Source organism: Alligator mississippiensis, chromosome 11, assembly GCF_030867095.1.
Source record: "Alligator mississippiensis isolate rAllMis1 chromosome 11, rAllMis1, whole genome shotgun sequence".
Classification (NCBI taxonomy): domain Eukaryota; kingdom Metazoa; phylum Chordata; order Crocodylia; family Alligatoridae; genus Alligator; species Alligator mississippiensis.
The window spans coordinates 60369310-60391789 of NC_081834.1; the positions used below are offsets into that span (position 1 = coordinate 60369310).

Sequence of the window (22480 nt, forward strand, 5' to 3'; positions counted from 1 at the left end):
ACCTCCTGCCATCCCCATAGTCCCCCCACCCCAGACCTCTGAGGGTGCTCCTACCAGCAGCTGCTCCGGCCAGACGGTGTCTCTTTGCCTGCTGACAGCAAAGTGCTAACCACTCCTCTCAGGGCCCTGCTCTTATAGAAAACAGCTGGGCCCTTTTCCCAATCAGGCAGTGCTGCCTAATTGGGATTGTGGCCAGCTGCCCTACTACTGCTTGTGGCCCTGTGAGTAACAAAGCACACCCCCAGCTCTGTTACATAGCCCTCATGGCAGGTTTTAACTTTCCAGTTATTTGATGGAAGAATGATACAGCCAAACGTAAAATCTCAAGCAAGGTCCTAAATTATTTGGAAAACATCTTTCTATTCCTAAAAGTGAAGGATATGATTAGTGAATCATCTCTCTTGGAGGTTGTCCTGACCAACAGGGAAGAATTGGTTGAGGACGTGAGGATAATGGGAGTTTAGTAGACTTCATCATTCCAAGACAGGGAAAGCACGAGGTCAGCAGAATAAAGACACTGGATTGCAAAAGGGCAATTTTCAGGGAAATAGTATGTGAGATGCCTTGGGAGGACAGACTGAAGGATAAGGTGGCCCAGGATGTCTAGCAGACTCTAAAGAGCATGAATTGGAGGTGCAATAACAAGTTATTCTGACATGATGGAAGCATAAAAAGAACAGCAGGTGACCAATGTGGCTGCACAAGGAGCTTCTTTAGATGCCTTATAATCAAAAGGAAAATGTAGAGGCAACTGAAGGACAGGAAGGCCACGAAGGAAGCATAGCAATAACTAGCAGAAAATGTCATGGGCAAAATCAAGGAGGCAAAGGTGAAAAATGAGTTACACTTGGTGAAGGAAGTTAAGGGCAACAAGGAGGGGTTCTAAAAATAGACTGGTCAGAATAGAAAAACTAAGCAAGTTGTCGGTCCATTGCTAAAGAGCCAGGCTGTGCTACTAACAGAGGCTGAAAATAAGGCAGAAGTGCTGAAAAGCTACCTGGCCTCACTCTTATTAAAAAAAAAAAATAAAAATCTGAAACAAGACAGCTAATAAAAATTAGACGAGAGAAAAAGTTAAGGGATAACAAGAGAGTTTTTGGTTGATTTAAAAAAAAAAGCAAGTCAGCCAGACCTGATGAACTTCATCCCAGGCTACTGAAGGAACTGGCAGAACAGCTCTCAGAGCCCATGGCAATTATTATATTTATCAAAAGGCAGAACAGGTGAAGTACCAGAGGACTAGAGAAGGACCAACATTGGTCCCTTCTTTAAAAAAGGAGGACCCATGGAATTGCACACAGGTCAGCCCAACTTCAATACCTGGGAAGTTACTGGAGCTCATTTTTAAGACGTTAATATGTGAGCATCTGGAGGAGAGGCTGATCACAAGCAGCCAGTATCAATTTGCTAAGAACAAATGGCATCAAAGAAATGTGATCTCCCTCTTCAACAAAGTATTTAGTTAGGTGAGGGCAGCGAATGCAGCGTGCATGCTGTGTTCAGATCTCAGTAAGATTTTTAACAAAGTTCCACACAAACTTCTCCTAGACAAATCAGGGAAACATGGACTAGGTAAACTTACTGCAGGGTGGATAGACACCTGAATTAAAAGCTGCAAGCAAAAAGTAATTATAAATGGATCGATGCTGGAACAGCAGGAGGTTTTGAGCAGAGTCTTACAACTGCATCCTGCATCCAGTGCTGCTGAAAAGGAGTATTAATGATTTGAATGCAGGGACAGAGAGCTTTCTGAGCAAATTTTCAAATGGCTTGAAACTGGAAAGGATTGCAAACACCCTGGAAGGAGCAAAATTCAGAAAAATCTTCATAGATCGGTGATCTGGACTAGAAACAACAGAATGAAGTTCAAAGCAGACCAAGTCAAAGCACTACAGCTGAGGAAAAACAATTGAAAGCACAAATAAAGAACAGGAAAAACTGGCTGGATGGCAGCACTGCTGAGAAGAGTTGGTGTTTTGGTGGATCCTGTGATCCAGTCTGAATCAACAACATGACGTAGCTGCATAAAAGTGTCTAAGACACAGGAGGTGGTAGTGCCGCTCTAATCAGTGGTGGATAGGCCTCATCTAGAGCACTGGGGGACAACCTTTTGGGCAAGTATGCCACAAAATTACCCCCACACCCTCCCCACCTGCCAGTCCTCTCCTGCTGCTCAGTCTGTTATCCTGCTTTCTGTTCCCAGGCCTGTGTTTCCCTGCCTGATCTGCTGCTCTGCTTTCTATTTCCTTTCCTGTGCTCCTTGCCCAGTTTGCTGCTTTGTTTTTTGCTCCCTGCCCTATCTACCACTGTGCTTGCTGCCTGTCCCCCCCCGATCTGCCACATGCCACATAGAGGCCACCCACCGCACTTGTGGCACACAGGTCATAGATTGGTCACCCCTGATCTGAAGGCTTGTATGCAGTTCTGGGCATTTTCAAAAGGATGTGGAGAAGCTAAAGAAAGCCCAACAAAATAATAAAGGGTTTGAAAGGGAAGCTCTACAAAGAGAGGCTGAGAAAAAATAAGCATGTTTAGCTTGCAGAAAAAGCAACTGAAGGGAGGCAGAAGAGCGGTTTTCAAATGTCTGAAGGGTTGGTAATGAATGAAATCAAAACAGAGGGCAAGTCAAATAGCAATGGCTTGAAATTGCAGTAAAGTCAAATGAGTTCATTTCAGAATTAGGAAAAGTGTCTGTTGTTGCTGAAACAGTGGAACAGACTGAAGCAGGACGGCTTTGGTTGACCACTGTTGTCTAACTGTAGTTATAATTGTCTCTCTCATCTAAATTTGAGTGGCCACAGTCTGGAACGGGCTCCCAAGGGAGGTGGTGCTCTCCCCTACCCTGGGGGTCTTCAAGAGGAGGTTAGATGAGCATCTAGCTGGAGTCATCTGAACCCAGCACTCTTTCCTGCCTATGCAGGGGGTCGGACTCGATGATCTATTGAGGTCCCTTCCGACCCTAGCATCTATGAATCTATGAAATTCAAGCTCCTGACTTATATTTTTTGGTCGATACCAGGCTTAGGACAGCATCAGAGTTTTGGATTCCTGATTGTCAGTTCCAGATCTGCCACCTCACTTGAGCCAGTTCAGGACTACCAGTGGCAGAGCCTCATCTTGCCCCTGTGTGCCAGGGAAGGCACTGCTAGGCTGGGCAGTGCCGGGTATGGGGCAGGGAGAGCATGGGCTCTGGGTGCAGGGGTTGCACATCCTCACAGGCAGATGTGAGAGCTGTGGCACCTGTGTTGGGTTCAGTGTCCAGGGGGAGCGAGGGGGACATGACAGCTGGCTCCAGCCCTGCCCAGAACAGGCTGAAATCATAGTACGTGCCCCCCTGCAAACATTCAGAACACGTTCTAACATTTAATACGGCCCGGTAATGGTTACTGTCATCTCAGATAAAACATGCGCTCAAAGTTTGATGTGACGGGGCTCTAAGGGTGACGGTCTATTCCTCCTGGGTCATCTCAGTGGCTGTTTGTGCTCATCTGTGTGGCACTTCAGATGCCTACACGCCCAGGGAATTCTGTTCCTGAACATGTCTTTAGAGTGACCGCCTTTTCAAAATGCAAAAGAGGGACACATGAGGCCAGTGGCCAGGTAGGGGTGTCATGTGGTGCCACCCCACTACCTGCCCTGACCCCCGCAGAGCGGAGCACATCTCCCCCATCCACCCCCGTGCTGTCACTGCTGCTGCCAGCCCAGGGGAACAGGTTGCCCACAGCCCCCGTGCCACCCACCTGAGTGCACACAAAGCAATAGGGGTGGGCAGACGGGCAGCAAGAGCCCACCTGCCGACACAGCAGAGTCAGGGGCAGTGTCCCAGCCACCAGGGACAGGTCGCACCACAGCCACCACCCCAGAGGGCACCCTCTGCACCCAGCTGACCCCAGCCCCATTTACTGCTGCTTCTGCAACCTCCTGGCTGCCACCGCCACTGGAGCTGGGCTTGGCACTCGCTCCCTCCAGCACCGTCTTCCAGCTGAACTGCGTCGAGGGAAATCTGGGACAAATGCTGTTCTGCGGTCATTTAGCCAGGACTTGATGTTTACATTTCAGGACTCTCCCATCTAGATCTTTGAACCCCTGAGCTGGCCGCATGTTAATACCTTATAGTGGCTTAAAGCACTCGTTGTTCCATTTACAATTATGAAACTCCAGGGCAGGATTATCTTCAATCCGCCTAATGTTGTTCCTGTTCCATTGCTGTGTAGCCGCTTCCTACAGCTATTCCGCCCAAGTTTAAGTCCACCAGTATCCCAGAATGCAGTGGCTGCTCCTGACTCACGGCAAGCAGAGATGCTGGGGCACAGCAGAGCTGGGCACAGCGCCTCACCCCTTGGGGAGGTTGGGCAGAGTGGTGCCTCCCAAAAGCGGAGGCACGGGAGACAAGCACTACCTGAGCTCCAAAGAAAAAAGCATCAGGCTACATGAAGCTCAGAGCAAGCACGATCCAGGGCAGCAAGCCCGGAGCACACCGGTCTGGCTGAAACAGTCCAGTGGCTCTGTAATGGGAGCAGGGCCGGCAGGCTTAAGTCCTGACAGCCTTGCCCTCAGTGCAGAGCTGCTGAGTTGGTTTCAGTGAGACCAGAGAGCCCCAGGGAAGCTTCTCTCACTGCAACTGATGCAGTGATGGGTACGCTCCGTGTCCAGCAGGACTAGTGAGTGGGTCCTGCTCCAAGTCCTGCCCCTGCTCACCAAACCTCTAGTGGCAAGTCATAACTGTGCAAGTGAATAAGAGTCAGAGCAAACTTCCCTTGCTGCAACTTGAGACTGTTGCTCCTTGTTCTGTTATCTGCCACCACTGAGAACAGGCTAGCTCCATCCTCCTTAGAAGCACCCAGCAGGTAGTTACTGATTGCTATTAAAGCCCCTCTCAGTCTTCTCTTCCCTAAACTAAATAAGCCCAGTTCCCTCAGCCTCTCCTCAGAAGTCATATGCCCCAGCCCCCGACCCATTTTTGCTGCCCTCCACTGGACTTCCTCTAATTTGTCCACGTTCTTTCTGTAGAGGAGAGACCAAAACGTAACACATTATTCCAGATATGGCCTCACCAGTGCTGAATAGAGGGAATAATCACTTCCCTTGACCTCCTGGCAACACTCCTAGCAATACAGCCCAGTATGCCGTTAGCGTTCTTGGCAACAAGGGCACACTGTTTGTTCACATTCAGCTTATTGTCCACTGTAACCCCCAGGCAATTTTCTGCAGAGCTGCTGCCCAGCCAGAAGGCCCCCAGCCTGTAGTAGTGCATGGGACTGTTCCGTCCTACGTGCAGGACGTGGCACTTGGTGCTGTTGAACCAGATGAGATTTCTTTTGGCTCAGTCCTCCAATTTGTCTCGGTTATTGTGAATTCTAGACCTACCCTCCAGCATATCTATTATTCCCCACAGCTTGGTGTCACCTATGAACTTGCTGAGGGTGTACTCTGTGCCACCTTCCAGGTCATTGATGAACATATTGAACAAAACCAGCCCCAGGATCGACCGCTGGCATACTCCACTTAATCCTGGCTGCCAACTAGACATCAAGCCATTATTACTACCCTCTCAGCCTGATGCTCCAGCCAGTTTTCTATCCACCTTACAGTCTACAGTACCTGGGCAGGCTGGATAGAGTGGTGCTGTAGGCTAGATCCAGCCTAAGAGCTGTATGCTTGACATCCCTGATCTGAAGTGGCATCCACTAAAAAGCTAATACCTCCCTATACAAGGCTTTTACAGATACATCATGAAGTTGGAGAAGGCATATGAAAAATTAACAAAGGCCAATGCACTGAATATGTAATGTAACCAACACTGGAATTATATATGTAGGAAATAATTACCTGTGATGTCTCTTTTTTATATTGTGTAAAAAGAAGGAGTTAAGTGTACTGGTGTTTCTACTGCAGCATCCTTAGGGTAGCGTATGTGCCCTTTCTGAGAAAACACAACTTGAAATATACATTTCTTGGTTCACTATCCAGCTGAGATTTTCTTGTATTTTCCTTTACTTTGAGCTCTCTTGATTGCAAATGTCATCCATGCACAAGCACCAATAATGAAGTTCAAACGATGCCCCAAACTTGTGCAACATTACTTAAAGTAGTTCATTTTGAGATTACAAAACACTTTTTATTTTAATTTCAAGTTTTGCATTTGCATTTTTCCCCATCATTACCACTACCTTGAATTGCAAAAAGGAGGAAATATAAAAGGTGAAAAATTGACCTTTTATAATAGCTAGTACATTTCGAAAACATTTTTTTCACCTGGCAATTATGAAATTATGTTTCGTGTTTTAATAGCCCAAGGATATGCATAACAATCATCTGGAATAACTCTGCAGTAAATAAAGATATCACCCTCCAAAACCCTTGCCTTTCACGTAATTCCTAGATCATCATGATTGCAACATCACAAATACCTGGCTGCAACATCACAAGTGGCTGCAACATGCAAATACCAAATATTTGTGCCATTTTTATCAAAAGTCTCAGAAACCAACTAGAATAAACTGAACCAATATATTAATGGACATTTCTCTTTTCATGAAGTTCAGCTTCATTAATGTGTTTCCCTCTTCAAGAGCACAAAAAAAAGACTAGGTACCATGCTGCTCCTGTTCTGAGAAGTTATGTCTGAACAAATACAAAACCAATAAACACAGAAAGTTGCACCACTTTGGTTACACGTTTAGTAACTGCGGTCTAACTTCGTACATGGGCACCATTGCATTAATTTGAACATGCCTTGTGTCCGTGCAGCAGTTTCCTCCTATTATAAAACCAGGTAAGTTCTGGGTGGGCAGAACCCTGTCAATGGACTATATATCTTGTTGGGTTCTTAGCAGAAGGGTGAATTTCAGCCTTGGGGGAACAAAGAAGGACATATATTGCTTCCAACACCAACTCAGGCTCTCCAGAGTTTGCTTTCAGTATAAAGCCTTGGCCCCAGTAGCTGTACCTGCCCAGTTATATTGTGCCATAATGGGTGCATCTACACCTGACCCTTGGCACTACCAGGGGCGCTCTCCTGGATAATGTCATCCCACCAAGTCTCATGCGATAAACCCAGAAATGAAGCAGTGAAGCCACTGTGAGACCACTCACCTTAGCAGCCTGCAAGCATATCAAAGAGAGACATTTTGAGAGTGGCTGGTGTTGGTTTGTGAGGACAGAGCATATACTGACAGAAGAGGCTTTATCACCAGACTGGCTACACAACGTCTTTGAACAACTTCAGTCAAAGCTGGGAAAAAGCCCTCTTTTGGAAGCATTTCTGGGTGTGTCTACACATACATTAATGCTCAGTAGTTACTGCACATTTAATTTAGTACTTGCTTAATGAAGTACTAGCTAAACATGCAGAAACTAGAGGAACTGTGCAGGAGTGCCAGCGAATGCCTTTTTAGTGACACTACTGCACAGTAGCCGAATAATACTGCACAGGAGCGTATTAGCACTGTCCATGCTGTGATGCACTACTGCGCAGTGTTAGTAGGCTGCTGTGCACTAAGTGTCTTGTGTAGATGCACCCCCTGTGTCCTAAAGAGGGATTTTGCTTATGATTATTTTGCATCCCCAGCCAACATGGCTACACTGGCAAAAATGTGACCTTACCTAAGTCTAAAAGAGATGACTGCAGTAGTGATTTTCATATGTCCTGAGAGTTTCTCTGAAAATGTTCTACCACTTGAATAACGATTCAAATCATTTAACCTGAGTGGATCAAGCCTGAGGATCAGTGTGGTTCACAGGCATAACCAGTCAGGACTCCTGGGTTTTGAAGGTAGACTTTTATCTTTCTGAAAGTGTTATTGTCAGTCTGGCCCAGATCTAGGTGATCTGATTTGCAGTCCCCGTGACTCTAGCCTGTAAGATACAATTTCTCTCTCATTTTGAAGAAGACAATCCAACAGTACTGACTCCCATCCCCACCCTGCCCTCATTCGTGAGACCTTTGTACTTTCCAGGAACGGAGAAATAGCCAGACGTCCTGACTTTTTTCTCCACTGGCTATAAGTCACTAAACCCCACTCCCCTCCCAGACCAGGATCCAGAACCGAGGAGCCGGGAGCCACAGGACCATTCCTCCTCCACCGTAACTCAGTGGTCCGTCTTGCCCATCATTTTGAGTACGGCTCCTTTGACCTCCTTGTTCCTCAGGCTGTAGATAAGAGGATTCAGGAGGCCAGACACAACATTATACAAGAGGGAAAACGTTTTGTCCCACTCGGGTGAGTAGCTGGAGGCTGGGCGCATGTACATGTACACGGCGGTACCGTAGAAGAGAGTCACAACAGTGATGTGTGAGGTGCAGGTGGAGAAGGCTTTGAACCTCCCCTCAGCTGAGCTGATCCTCAGGATGGCTTCCAGGATGAATACATAGGAGATTAGGATCAAAGACAGTGGGGTCAGGAGTAGTATAACTGCCATCAAAAGGGTCACCTGCTCAGTGAGGCGTGTGTCTGCACAGGCCAGCTTCAAGATGGCTGGCACCTCACAAAAGAAGTGATTGATTTCATTTAAGCAGTAGGGGAACCTCATGGTGAAGCCTGTATTCATTATGGAAAGAAGGAAGCCAGATACCCAGAAGCTGATGGCCATCTTGACGCAGACTGACCTGTTCCTGATGATGGTATAGCGCAAAGGGTGGCATATGGCCACGTACCGGTCATAGGCCATTGCAGCATAGAGTATACACTCAATTATTGCCAGAGAGAGGAAGATGAACATCTGCGCAACACAGGCAGCATAGAAAATGCTTTTCTTTGTGGAGAGGAGGTGGACCAGCATCTGGGGAACGGTGGTGGTGGTGTAGCTGATCTCTAGGAAGGAGAGGTTGGCCAGAAAGAAGTACACGGGTGTGTGGAGACGGGAGTCAGTCTTGACAAGGGCAATGAGGAGGCTGTGTCCAAAGAGGGTCGCCAGGTAGATAGTTAGGAAGAACACGAACAGCAGCAGCTGCGTCTTGGGCTGGCTGGAGAACCCCAGCAGGATGAACTCCGACACCGAGGTGCTGTTCCCCCAGTAATATTCCTCATGATTTCCCACCTAAGATGAAAAGGGAGTGGTGAGAGAAGCAATCACGCAGAAGGATAAAACCCAAAAGGGCTAAATTCTGTTTTGCTTTGCATCCCACAATGGCATTTACACAGCCATGTAACTGCAGATTTTGGCACTTACATAGTTTAAAATTCACCTTGGGACTTGCAAGCGTGCACATGTGTGTTGAGCATCCTAACTACACACATGCACAGTATCCTATGCTTATGCAGGTATGCACATAGCCTGGAAAGCCCGAAATAGTAGTCTGGGAAAAATGTATCATTAATCAGTAACAAATGATAACAAAGGGCTCTCCCATGGCCAAAGTTCAAATTAGACTTTGACTCTTGGGGCAGGGGGACTTGGATTTCATTGATTAACAAGTCCACCTAAATGAAGGAGCAATCTTGTCAGAGAAGCCCCCAGGTTATGATTTTCAAATCTTACAGGGGGCTCTTGTCTCTTATCTCTTGTCTCTAATTTGGACATTGTGCATTGCTAAACTGAACAGTTGGAGCACTCAGTCCATGCTAAGACTGCCCTGAACCTGGGGATTGGAATCTGCATTTTCTACTGGTATTAGCTCATAACCTGTTGCTGCTCCAGGCACCAAGCTACCACATAGTACAATACAGACACTTCCCCAACCTCCCCAATTCTTCTGGCCCACTAAGCAGCCAAGAGACATGGGGAACTAGAAGAAAGCCAGCTAGCTAGAAAATGCAGTAGTCAGTGAGGTGGCTGCTTTCCTGGATGGGAAGAAAGCAGCCTGTGAAGAAACTTTCCCAGTGCTATTTATCCACTCAAGAGTAGATGGAAAATACTCTAGGCAATGCTGAAGGACAGAAGATGGGAGGGAGGTTTAAACTTGGGTCTCCTGCTCCTTGGGCTTATACCCTAATAACTAGGTTTGGGAGTAAACCATGGGAGGGACTTCCTTCAGGACAGTACACGTGGAGGGCAATTCCATCCCCTAATTCAGTAGGAAACAGAATTGCAAACTCTGCACAAGTTCCCAGAGCTGCAGTTATGCAGCTGCATACATGACATTTCACCATGCAAAACGAAGCAGGAATTAGCTCAAGGAAACTACAGCCTCTATCTAAGTAACTAACTCTCACTTAGCAAGGATTCCAGCTTCCCAGCAGCCCATTTCGATTCTGAGATACTGCACCGATTAAGTGACAGTCTTGCCATGGTCAAAGCTATTTTTTTTAACCAACAAAGATCAAGACCTCACCACAGCAGATCCTGGACCTAGATGGGCAACTCCTGTTCCAAAGAGCTTGCTGTCTCAAATGATAGAAGTCAAAGAATGAGAGGAGAAAGAAACACACCAGATCACTAGTACAGCTGCAACCAGCAACCTAGTCTCCGACGTCCCATTGCAGTGCCTCTCGTCTAAGTCATTCTCCTGCTGAAAATGTGGGTAGTGGGGGCAGATGCCAATCTGATGTTTTCCACTATTCTTGCGTTTATTCACATCTAGAGTTTGGTTGAAGCCTCATGAAGCACTCAGATACCATGATGCTGGGTGCCTGGACAAATGGACACACAAACTGACAGAAAGGCAGAATGTCAGACACAAATCTCTATCAGGTCCTTTAGGGCTCTCTTTTCAGAAAAAATGTACAAATACACTAAATAGATATGCTAGAATTAATACAACCTTGTTGGTAGTCAACCTGAAAATGTTCTTCTTCCTAGAATCAAGGGCTTATCCAGTTACATCTTTTATTGGACCAACTGTATACCTGGAAGAAATGTTAGAGAAGCTTGATTTTGTGCCCAAAGGCTTGTCTAACAGCTCTTTCAGCTATACAGTTGGTCAAATAAAAGATGTTAACAAAAAAAGCCTTGTTTTTCACATATATTCTGGACTTTCATAGCTACAATAGCACTCCAGGTCTTCCTAGAGGTATTTGAGAAAGTATATATTCCTTGAAGGAACAATTGTGGCTATTCCTTAATTAAAATGATTCATTATTTGTTCACAAGTTCCTCAGAAAATCAAGATAGTTACTGGAAAAAAACCGACTAACTGGTATTGGAAAATTTCTGACCTGCTATAGTCCTGCAGTCTTTCCATGCTCTTAAGCAGATCATTCCCTAAGGGAATCTCCACTTTGACCGTCTTAACTCTATTGCTTGAATGGTCAACAGCAAAACAAAGTGGAGCCACTTCCCTGTTCTGCTTGGGGGTCCAGGTCTGCGTTTCTCCACTGACCCAAAGCAACTGCAAACCTGTCTCAGAAACAGCCAGGTCATGGCTCCCTTGGCACAGCAAAGTGCATCAGTGTACTCATCACTTCTCATTGACTCTGACCTATGATGCAGGATTTCAATTGGGCAGAAACACACCTAAGTACAAGGAACTGTTAACAGGATGCTGAGTAGAGCAGAGAGGCACTGCAAGAGTCACAAGGAACATCAACATAAATCAGACTAGCTGGCCATTCAATGAAAGACCCTCTAATGAAGGACATGCACTCTACGGTATTCAGTACTGAAACTCACTCCAATGCACCTACACTCAAGCACTATCCATCTCTCCTAGTCCTTTCCTTCTGGATTAGACCAATGATCCAGCCATTCCAGCTCCTTCCTGATTATTCATAGGAGCACAGGAATTCCCAAACTGGACCAAGCTACTGGTCTATTTGTCTGAGTGCCTGCCTCCAGCTGTAGCCAGTGCCAGCGCATGAGAGGAAGAGGCAAGAGGACAATTATGGAGCAAGAGGGCCACGGAAAAGGCCTATATTAAATGCCCATACTTGAAGATATGCTTGTATTCTGTTCCTCACCTTCACTAATACCAATTCTTTGTTTTTCCTCTAACCTTAATGTTCAGTATCTACACCCCTCAGTCTAGTATTTTCATCCCAGCACAGTTCACAGGAAATGCCACTTACCTTCATTCTCCTTTTCCACCTGAGAGAGCAGGATATTTCCTTCAGCTACCAAAATCCATGATCCAGATGTACCAGGAAATAGATCACCATAAATGAATTCCTCAGACCAAGGACAAAATAGTTGCTAAATCTTTCTTTACTTGTGGAAAACTTTGCCTGGATGGCAATCATATATGGCAGCTAAAGAAAAAATAATAATAATTCCAAAAGATAAATGAAGCAGCTTACTCGTAGATCTACCAGTAAAATAAAATTGAATGGCAAACTCATTACTAACTTCATAGCTACATTTTGTTTCAAGAGAACACAAAGTTAAAATTATAACTTTTAAAAATTTTAGTTTGATCCAATTAGAAGCATATTGGGGAGCTAGCAATTTTAGTCCTCTGTATGTGAATCTATGGGGTTATTATCCTTCCTTTTTTTTCGTCAGCAAGAAATATAGGTTTAGAGAGATTCATTCTCTTCCCAGTTTCACTGCTCTCTGCATAAACTGGAAAGCTTATGAGTTAACTCAAGAACGTTTTCAATTATTTCAAAGCTAGCTTTGAATCCCTAAGTCATTTATTTAAAAAAGTCAGTCATCAATGGCAAAAGCAACTTGTAACTTTCTAGTCCTCTCCTGGGTTTTATTATCCAATCATTCAATTAAAACAAAATTACTAGATTAAGACGAATGCAATGGCAAAACAAAAAAAAGGAATCAGGCCTCATGGTAGAGGTGATATCTTTATTAGACCAACTAGATGCTTGAAAATAATGGTAGGTGCTGCAAAACCAGAAAACTATGGAACAAATGGGAGCAAAGGACTGGAATCATGGCTGGCCACCATGTCTGAACCTATTTTACTGAAAAGACTGACCTCTGCTCCCTTCCTTCCAAAGCACATAGGCACCGACCTGCAGCAGTGGGTTCTGGGCTGTAAATGCCAGGAGGATGAAGGGGCTCTCTCTGTATGGAGAGTCATAGAGTGGACTCCACAACAGCGAGCACCCAGGCCTGGGACCTGAAGAGAGCAACCCAGCAGGGCAGACTCAGTGCTTTTCTGCCTCCAGCAGCTCTCTGGTCAGTGCTGCCTGTTGTAAACTCCATTTGCTGTCTCCTACCCCTCACTGTGTTTTAAACAGAAATCTCTATTCCTGACCCAGGATGTAGAATCTACTATTGATGCCAGCTAACCAAAAGACCCCTGCCAGATGTTTAGGTCAAGGCACAATGGCACCTGATGTACAAGCCACACAATCACCCTTCTTCCCATGACACACATGCATGGCAGAAGGTGTGATGGTGGGATTGAACATCAGACCCCACCATGCAAAATTAACAACGGAGGGGGAGCCTGGTGTATCATCAAGTTATTACACATTTTTTGCGGAATAACGCTGTGCCTTATTCCTTGATTTACGGTGCTATTAAATACAGCCAAGTTACAACTTAAGATGTGATTTACTAGTGAATCATGTTTTAAGTATACCATGTGGCAGAGGCCTAGGCCAGGCACTTTACAGCTCATCATCATGACATGTAAGTCCCTTTCTGGACTTGAGCTTTCATTTTCCTACTCCTCACCATGTTTTACACAAGGAACCTCCATTCCTAACCCACAGTGTGAAATCCACATTCAATTAATGGCATGATAGGAACCAGCCATAACATTATTACACATTTTGGTGGCATTATATTGTGGTTCATTCCTTGTTTTGTGACGCCTTTAATTTCTTTAACATGCAACCGGTAACAAGTTAAGATGTGATAAACTAGTGAATCATGTCTTAAGTGTAACATGTGGCAGAGACCAAAGTCAGGCACTTTACAGCTCAACATCAAGACATTTAAGTCCCTTTCTGGACTTCGGCTTTCTTTCTCAATTTCCCTTTTAAGTAAGTAACTGAGATCTCTGGGCCCTAGAGATGCCGGGCTGCCTCCATGAACTTCATCCATTCTCATCTCCTGCATGTCTTCATCCCCTAGTCACCCAAGTTGAATTTCTGTATTTCCCATACTGGTTTGTCACTGCAGAGCAAAAACTGCTTAGCATAAGCACTGGTCTGAGCTTGTCGTGTCTTTTTTATGTCTTCTAATGAATAGGCCCTAAGCTACCATTGCTTACCATCACCCCTCCCACCATGGGCCAGTTGTTAGAGCATTTTCTCCGGAAGTGAGAGGCCTGAGCTCTAGGCACATTTCAAAATAAGCTGGGAGTCAGACTTGTGAGGTATGTGATCTCAAACATATTGATGCCAGCAATCATTACCATATCATTTTCAGTCAGTAATCCTCCTTGTTTTATGACACTGCTTCACACGTAATACACCAAGAATGCAATGAAATGAGCAGCCTGGAGGCAGGTATTCACACCAGGGCATTTTTGAATATTCTCCAGCACTAGAATACTTTTTAGGAATTCATTTCCCTGCTTGATAACACCTAGCAGAATTGGATTTGAAGAGCTTTAATTCAACCACAGACAATCAAAGGAACTCAGCATCAGGTCCTACCTCTAGGCATGAAACCATCTGCTGTTCCTGGGACGGTTCCCAGTCTAGTAGCTGAGGGTGCGACTGCATGTAAAATCCTGTATGTCTCCATGGAATTCAGTCTTACGTCAAACATCAAAAGCCCTAAAGGGTTTGTGACCTGTTTTAGCACCTCTTTGTATGTAACGCGTCTGTTTTCATATCCAACAAGATCCTACACTCCTATTCAGTCAATGAAAGGGGGAATAACAAGATGACATGCCAAAAAGCAAAAAGTGAATCTGGAGGGATTAAGAGGAAAAGCAGGAGCTGCAACTTAACAGTTCTGCCTTAGATGGTTTTCGGCTGGCTCCCTCATGTCAATTTTAAACGATTGTACAAATGGCAACGGGACCCAAACATTAATTCTGCTCCCAAGGTTATATGCTCACCAAATGCAGAAAAGGATGCAGAAAAGGCATCCATTAGGCATCCAGTTGTGCCCTGAGCACCAGCAAGCATCAGATAAGAAGTTACACTGGAACTGTGTCGAGGTCCATGCAGAAAAGGCTGAACTGCTCAATGCCTTTTTCACCTCAGTCTTCACGGGCAAGATCAGCTCCCAGACTACTGCACCTGGCAGCACAGTTTGCAGAGGAGGTGAGCAGCCAACTGTGGTGAAAGAACAGGTTAGGGACTATTTAGAAAACCTGAGCATATACAAGTCAGTGGGGCCAGATGGGACTCATCCGTGGTTGCTGAGGGAGTTGGCTGATGTGACTGCAGAGCCACTGACCATCAGCTTTGAAAACTCATGGCTATCAAAAAAGGTCCCACGTGACTGGAAAAGGGCAAACATAGTGCCCATGTTAAAGAATAGGGAAAAACAGGAGACTCCAGGGGCCTACAGACCAGTCAGCCTCACCTCAGTCCCTGGAAATATCATGGAGCAGATCCTCAAGGAATCCATTTCTAAGCACTTGGAGGAGAAGAAGGTGATTAGGAACAGTCAGCATGGATTCACCAAGGGCAATTTATGCCTGACCAACCTGATGGCCTTCTCTGATGAGATGACTGGCTCTGTGGATGCAGGAAGACCAATGGATGTGGTGTACCTTGATTTTAGCATGGCTTTTGATACAGCCTCCCATAACATTCTTGCAGGCAAACTAAGGAAGTACAGGTGAAATGAATGAACTGTAAGGTGAGTAGAAAACTGGCTGGAGAGTAGTACTCAGTGGCTCAATGTCTAGTTTACAGGTGGTATCAAGTGGAGTGGCCCAGGGATCGGTCCTGGGGCTGGTTTTGTTCAATGCCTTCATCAACAACCTGGAAGATGCCATAGAGTGCCCCCGCAGCAAGCTTGCAGATGACACAAAGCTGTGGGTAGTAGTAGATGTCCTGGAGGGTAGTAGTGCTAGGATTCAGAGTGACTTAGGGTGTGTGTAGATGAAACAAGAGGCATGTGTGCACAACACTTGAAGGTGAGTTAAATGCTTTTGTACCACTTCAATGGCGTTGGTGTTTGCATGCGTTGGCAGCGTATTGCACATTAATTCCAGCCGCTGTAGCACATTCAGAGGCATAATGTGCATTAAATTATTTTGGGGCACAGCAAACTAAAACACATCTGAAGACTTTTAGTTTGCTGCCCTACAGCTGTGGAGAGAAGCCCCGGGCTCTGTGCGGCTCAGGACCTGTGCAGGCAGCCCATGCAGGCAGCCTCGCAGCAGTCTGGAAAGGCAGGCTCCAGCAAAGAAAAAAAAAAGTGGCGAGCCTGATCTTCTTTGTTTTTTCCCGCTGGAGCTTGCCTGTCTGCATGAGCTGTGCAGGCACTTGATCCCTGCCTCTGCGGCCGTGGTGCGCCCCAGGACCGCCCAAGCCGGGTGCCCACGAGCAGGTGCTGCCTGGGGGGGGGCCGCCACTGCCACAGAGGGAAGCACTAGCCCTGCCCCTCGCCCCCCCTGAACCCAGGGACCTCTCCACCCACCAGCAGCTCGCCTTCCACTACCCACCGCCAGAGAGGCAGGTAAGACATGGGTGTACACGACACAGGGGTTTACTTTGCCCTACATTGAAGCGGTGTTTCTAAAAACCCACCACTTAAATTTCGGATGAAGTAAACCCCCGTTTCATCTACACGTTCCCTAGACAAATTGGAGAATAGGTCTGAATGGACTCTCATGAGGTTCAACAAGGACAAATGCAAGGTCCTGCACTTAGGAGGGAAGAATCCCATGCACCGTTACAGGCTGGGGGCTGACTGGCTGGGCAGCAGCTCTGCAGAAAAGGCCCAGGAGGTTTCAATGGATAATAAACTGAATATGAGCCAACAGCATGTCCTTGTTGCCAAGAAGGCTAACAGTATACTGGGCTGCATTGGCAGGTGTGTTGTCAGCAGGTCACGGGAAGTGATTATTTCCCTCTGTTCAGCACTGGTGAGGCCACATCTGGAGTCCTGTGTTCAGTTTTGGGCCCCCTCGCTACAGCAAGGAAGTGGACAAATTGGAGAGAGTCAAGTGGAGGGCAACACAAATGGTGAGGGGGCCGAGGGACATGACTTATGAGGAGAGGCTGAGGGAACTGGACTTATGTAGTCCAGAAAATAGAAGACTGAGAAGGGATTTAATAGCAGCCTTCACCTGAAAGGAGGTCTGAAAGAGGATGGAGCTGGACTGTTCAGTGGTGACAGATGACAGAACAGGAAGCAACTGTTTCAAGTTGCAGCAAGGGAAGTGTAGGTTAGATATTAGGAAGGATTTTCTCACTAGAAGGGTAGTAAAACGCTGGAACAGGTTACCCAGGGAGGTGGTGGAAGCTCCATCCTTTGTCCCGGCTAGACAAAGCCTTAGCTGGGATGATCTAGTTGGGGAGGGTCCTGCTTTGAGCAGGTTGGACTACATGACCTCCTAAGGTCCCTTCCAATCCGAATTTTCTATGAAAAATCTCTGAAACTCTCTGAATCTCTGAATCAGCCAGGCCAGGTCCACCCCCCGCCCCTCTCCCAGCCTGGCAATGGCCACCCTGCCCGCCCCAGCTCCCAGCACTTGGGGGGAAAAAAGGCCCAGCTCAGCTGGTGCTGCCAGGTGGGGGCTGATTCCTGCTGCCCCACGCTGCATGGGGGGCTCTGCATGAGACCCCCACCCCCAGCCCCCTCACCGGTGTCCCACAGAGGCCAGCTCCGGCCCTTTAAGAAAAAAAAAAACCTGAAGAAACCCGGGGACTCACTGCTTCTGCTGGGGGGGGCAATCCCCGCTGCCCCCCTCCATGTGGGGGGTCTGCAGCAGCCCCCAAAGCCCCAAGGCTGCACCAGGAGCGCTAAGTCCCAGGGCTTTTCTCGGCTTTTTTTTTGCTTAAGAAGCCAAAGCCCCGGCCGGTGGGGCAGCCGTGGGGGACCGGAGGAGCAGGGCTGGGGGATTTGAGGGGGCTCATGCAGAGCCCCATGCAGCGTGGGGCAGTGAGGATCACCCCCCGCCCAGGAGCATCAAATTGGGCACCGGGGATTTTTTTAAAAGTACCGAGCTGGGGCGGGCAGGGGCAGCCATGGGGGCGCTGGGGGAGTGGACAGGGGTCGGGGGGCTGGCAGGGGTCCCCCCATGGTCCCCTCCCCTCTCCCCCAGCCCCCACCTCTCCTGCCCCTAGTACTTACCAGCTCGGAGTGGCTGCGGCTTCCTGCTGCTGTCACCAGAGACTGTCCACATCATCAAAGCTCTCTGAATCTTTGCCGAAGATTCGGAGAGCGTTGGATCAATTCATACCTTTAAATTGGTCCCCTGACTCAATTCGGATTTGGAGATTTGGCCACCGAATCGGGCCGAATCTCCTCCGAATCGAGTCACCACCCGAAGCTTCACACAGCCCTACTTTCTACCTTCCAGAAATGGAAAGATAGGCACACATTATGACTTTTATTCTCCACTGGAAATGAATTACTAAAATCCCCTCCCCTCCACTCTCATCCTGTAGAGCCACTGGACCATTCCTCCTCCACCGTAACTCAGTGGTCCGTCTTGCCCATCATTTTGAGTACGGCGGCTTTGACCTCCTTGTTCCTCAGGCTGTAGAGAAGAGGATTCAGGAGGGCAGACACCACATTGTACAAGAGGGAAAACATTTTATCCCGCTCGGGTGAGTAGCTGGAGGCTGGGCGCACGTACATGAACATGGCAGCACCGTAGAAGAGAGTCACAACAGTGATGTGTGAGGTGCAGGTGGAGAAGGCTTTGATCTTCCCCTCAGCTGAGCTGATCCTCAGGATGGCTTCCAGGATGAATACATAGGAGATTAGGATCAAAGACAGTGGGGTGAGGAGCAGTATACCTGCCATCACAAAAATCACCAGCTCAGCGAGGTGTGTGTCTGCACAGACCAGCTTCAGGATGGCTGGCACCTTGCAAAAGAAGTGATTGATTTCACTGAAGCTGCAATAGGGCAACCTCATGGTGAAGCCTGTGTGAATCGTTGCAGAGAGGAAGCCAGATACTCAGGAGCTGATGGCCATCTTGACACAAATTGACCTGTTCATGATGACCGTGTATCGCAGAGGGTGACAAATGGCCACATACCGGTCATAGGCCATTACAGCATAGAGTATACATTCAATTATCCCCAGACAAAGGAAGATGTACATCTGCGCAACACAAGCAGTATAGGCAATACTTTTCTTTGTGGAGAAGAGGTGGACCAGCATCTGGGGTACAGTGGTGGTGGTGTAGCCGATGTCTACAAAGGAAAGGTTGGCCAGAAAGAAGTACATGGGTGTGTGAAGACGGGAGTCATTAATGACAAGTGTGATGAGGAGGCTGTTCCCAAAGAGGGTCGCCAGGTAGATAGTTAGGAAGAGCACAAACAGCAGCAGCTGCGTCTTGGGTTGGCTGGAGAACCCCAGCAGGATGAACTCCGACACCGAGGTGCTGTTCCCCCAGAGAGATTCCTCATCATGTCCGACCTAGGAACAAAAGGGAGCAATAAGAAAAGCAATTACTCAGAAGGATACAGTAGAAAAAGGCTAGATTCTGTTGTTCTTTGCACCCCTGATAGCAGACAGCTGCATGACTACGGATTTTGGCACTTATGCACAGTTTGAAATTCACCTCTGGGCTTGCAATTATGCAAATGTCCATTAAGCATACTGACTACTCACAAAGGGCTCTTTCACGGTTTAACTGCACAGCTGAAGCACTCACTCAGTGATCAGGAGTCTTTGGTGCTCAGCCTGCCCTTAAGCTGGGGATTGGAATCTGCATTTCCCACTGGTACTAGCCCATAGCCTGATGCGGCTCTAGCCACCAAGCTACCAGATAGTACAATGCAGACACGTGTCCAGCCTCTCCAATCCTGCTGGCCCACAAAGCAGCCAAGAGACATAGGAAACCAGAAGAAAGCCAGCTAGCTAAAAAATGCAGTGGTCAGTGAGGTGGCTGCTTTCCTGGATGGGAAGAAAGCAACCGGTGAAGACATTTTCCCAGTGCTATTTATCAGCTCAAGGGTAGATGGAAAATACTCTAGACTGTGCTGAGAGGCACTGGGAAGGAAGTTTAAACTGGGGTCTCCTGCTTCTTGGGTTAATAGCCTAATAACTAGGTTTGGGGGTTAAAAAAGGAAGGAACTTCCTTCAGGACAGTACACATGGAGGGCAATTTCAACCCCCATTTCTGTAGGAAACAGAATTGCAAACTCTGCACAAGTTCCCAAAGCTGCAGTTACACAGCTGCATACATGCCATTTAGCCATGCAAAGCAAAGCAGGAATAAGCCCAAGGAGACTACAGCCTCTCTCTAAGTAACTAACTCCCACTTAGCAATGGGTCTCAGCTTCCCAGCAGCCCATTTCAGTTCTGAGGTACTGAGGGATCAGGTGGATGAAGTGCCAGACATGCCATAGTGAAGGCAATTTTTCCTTTGCCAACAAAGTTCAAACCCTTGCCACAGCAGATGCTGGACATAGATAGGCAGCTCCTATTCCAAAGAGCTCGCTCTCTCAACTGACAGGAGTCAAAGGATGAGAGAGGAAAGAAACACACAAAGTCACTAGTACAGCTGCAAGCAGCATCCTAGTCTCCAATGTCCCATTCCAGTGCCACTCCTCTCAGTCATTTCCCTGAGGCAAATTTAGCTGGTGGGGACAGATGCTGCATTAATGTTTTCTAATATTCATGGATTTTTTTTCACATCTGGACCTTGGCTGAAGCCTCATGAGGCACTCAGATACCATGATGATGGTGCCTGGGCAAATGGACACACAATCTGATAGAAGGGCAGAATGTCAGACACAAAAGTCTATCAGGTCATTTAGAGCTGTCTTTTCAGAAAAATGTACACATACATTGAATAGCTACAAAAGAATGACTACAACCTTGTCCCGCATCATCCTGAAAAAGTTCTTCTTCCTAGATTCAAGGGCTTGTCCGGTGATCTCTTTTATTGGACCAACGGCATATCTGGAAGAAATGTCAGAGAAACTTGATTTTGTGCCCAAAGGCTTGTCTAACAGCTCTTTCAACTATACAGTAGTTGGTCCAGTAAAAGAGATTACCAAAAAAGACTTTGCTTTTCACATATCCTGGACTACTGTAGCCAAAACAGCATGCCAGGTCTTCCTAGAGCTATTTGAGAAAGCATATATGCCTTGAAAAAATTGTGGCTATTGCTTCGTTTAAATGATTCATTAATTTGTTCGTGAATTCCTCCAAAAATCATGCTATTTACTGCTGAAGGAAAAAAACCCAGACTACCTGGGAGTGACTACATGAGACACTACATCATTGTTGTGACGAGTTATGGCAATGCAGCATTGGCAGGCACAAACCGTGATGCCAATGCTGCATCGCATAGTGGTCAGCTACACCACCGTAGCTCATTGCTACAGCAACATAGCATCTAAAAGTAACCGTGCACTGCCAGAACTGTGCAGTACCAAATGCGCAGTCCCGGGAACATGCAGATGCGCCAACTGCTACTGGAGTATTTCTGACCTGCTATAGTCTTGCAGTCTTCCCATGCTTTTAAGCAGATCATTCCCTAAAGACATCTCCACTTTGACAGTCTTAACTCCATTGCTGGGATGGTCAACAGCAAACCAAAGTGGAGCCACTTCCCTGTTCTCCTCAGGGGTCCCTACATTTCTCCACTGACCCAAAGCAGCTGCAAACCTGTCTCAGAAACAGCTAGGTAATGGCTCCCTTGGCACAGTGATGTGAATCAATGCACTCATCACTTCTCACTGACTCTGACCCACGATGTAGGATTGCAGTTGGGCAGAAACACACCTAAGTACACGAAACTGTTAACAGGATGCTGAGTAGAGCAGAGAGGCACCGCAGTGGTCACAAGGAACAGCAACATAAATCAGACTAGCTGGCCGCTCAATGGAAGACCCGCTAATGAAGGACATACACTCCATTGGATTCAGTACTGAAACTCACTCCAGTGCTTATTCACTCCAGCACTATCCATCTCCCCTTGCCCTTTCTTTCTGGATTAGACCAGTCATCCGCCCGTTCCAGCTCCTCACTACTTATTTGTAGGAGCACAGGGATTCCCAAATTGTACCAAGCTACTGATCTACCTTATCTGATTGCCTGCCTCCAACTGTAGCCAGTACCAGCTGCAGGAGAGGAAGGAGGACAATTATGGATGTGGACGAGGGGACAGTTATGGAGCAAGAGGGTCACAAAGAAAACCTATACTAAATACCAATACTTGGAGATAGGCTTGTATTCTGTCCCTCATCTTCACTAATGCCAACGATTTGTTTCTTCTCTACCCTTACTGTTCAATGTCTACACCCCTCAATCTGGTATTTTCATGCCAACAAAGCTCATAGGAAATGCCACTTGCCTTCATTCTCCTTTTCCACCTAAGAGAGCAGGATCGTTCCTTCAGCTACCAAAATTCATGATCCAGATGTACCAGACAATAGATCTTCATAAATTAATCCTTCAGGCTAAGGAGAAAATGGTCCTCACACATTGCTAAAGCTTTCTTTACTTGCGAAAAGCTTTGCCTGGATGCCAATCACATTCCGCAGTTCAAGAAAAAATTATAATAATTAAAAATGAGAAATTAAGCAGGATGCTA

The 22480-nt window shown here is 46.8% G+C and overlaps 1 protein-coding gene and 1 pseudogene across 1 annotated transcript; both read right to left on the reverse strand.

Annotated features, from left to right (window-relative positions):
• Positions 1-8008: 8008 nt before the first annotated feature.
• LOC132243723 (olfactory receptor 2K2-like) lies at positions 8009-11951 on the reverse strand. Its single transcript, XM_059714118.1, has 2 exons — positions 11946-11951; positions 8009-9039 (listed from the first exon to the last, which is right to left on the reverse strand). The coding sequence occupies exons 1-2, from the start codon at positions 11949-11951 to the stop codon at positions 8092-8094; spliced, it is 954 nt and encodes a 317-aa protein (XP_059570101.1). The 3' UTR covers positions 8009-8091.
• A 6375-nt stretch (positions 11952-18326) lies between these two features.
• LOC132243724 (olfactory receptor 2K2-like) lies at positions 18327-21233 on the reverse strand (annotated as a pseudogene).
• Between the last annotated feature and the right edge of the window lie 1247 nt (positions 21234-22480).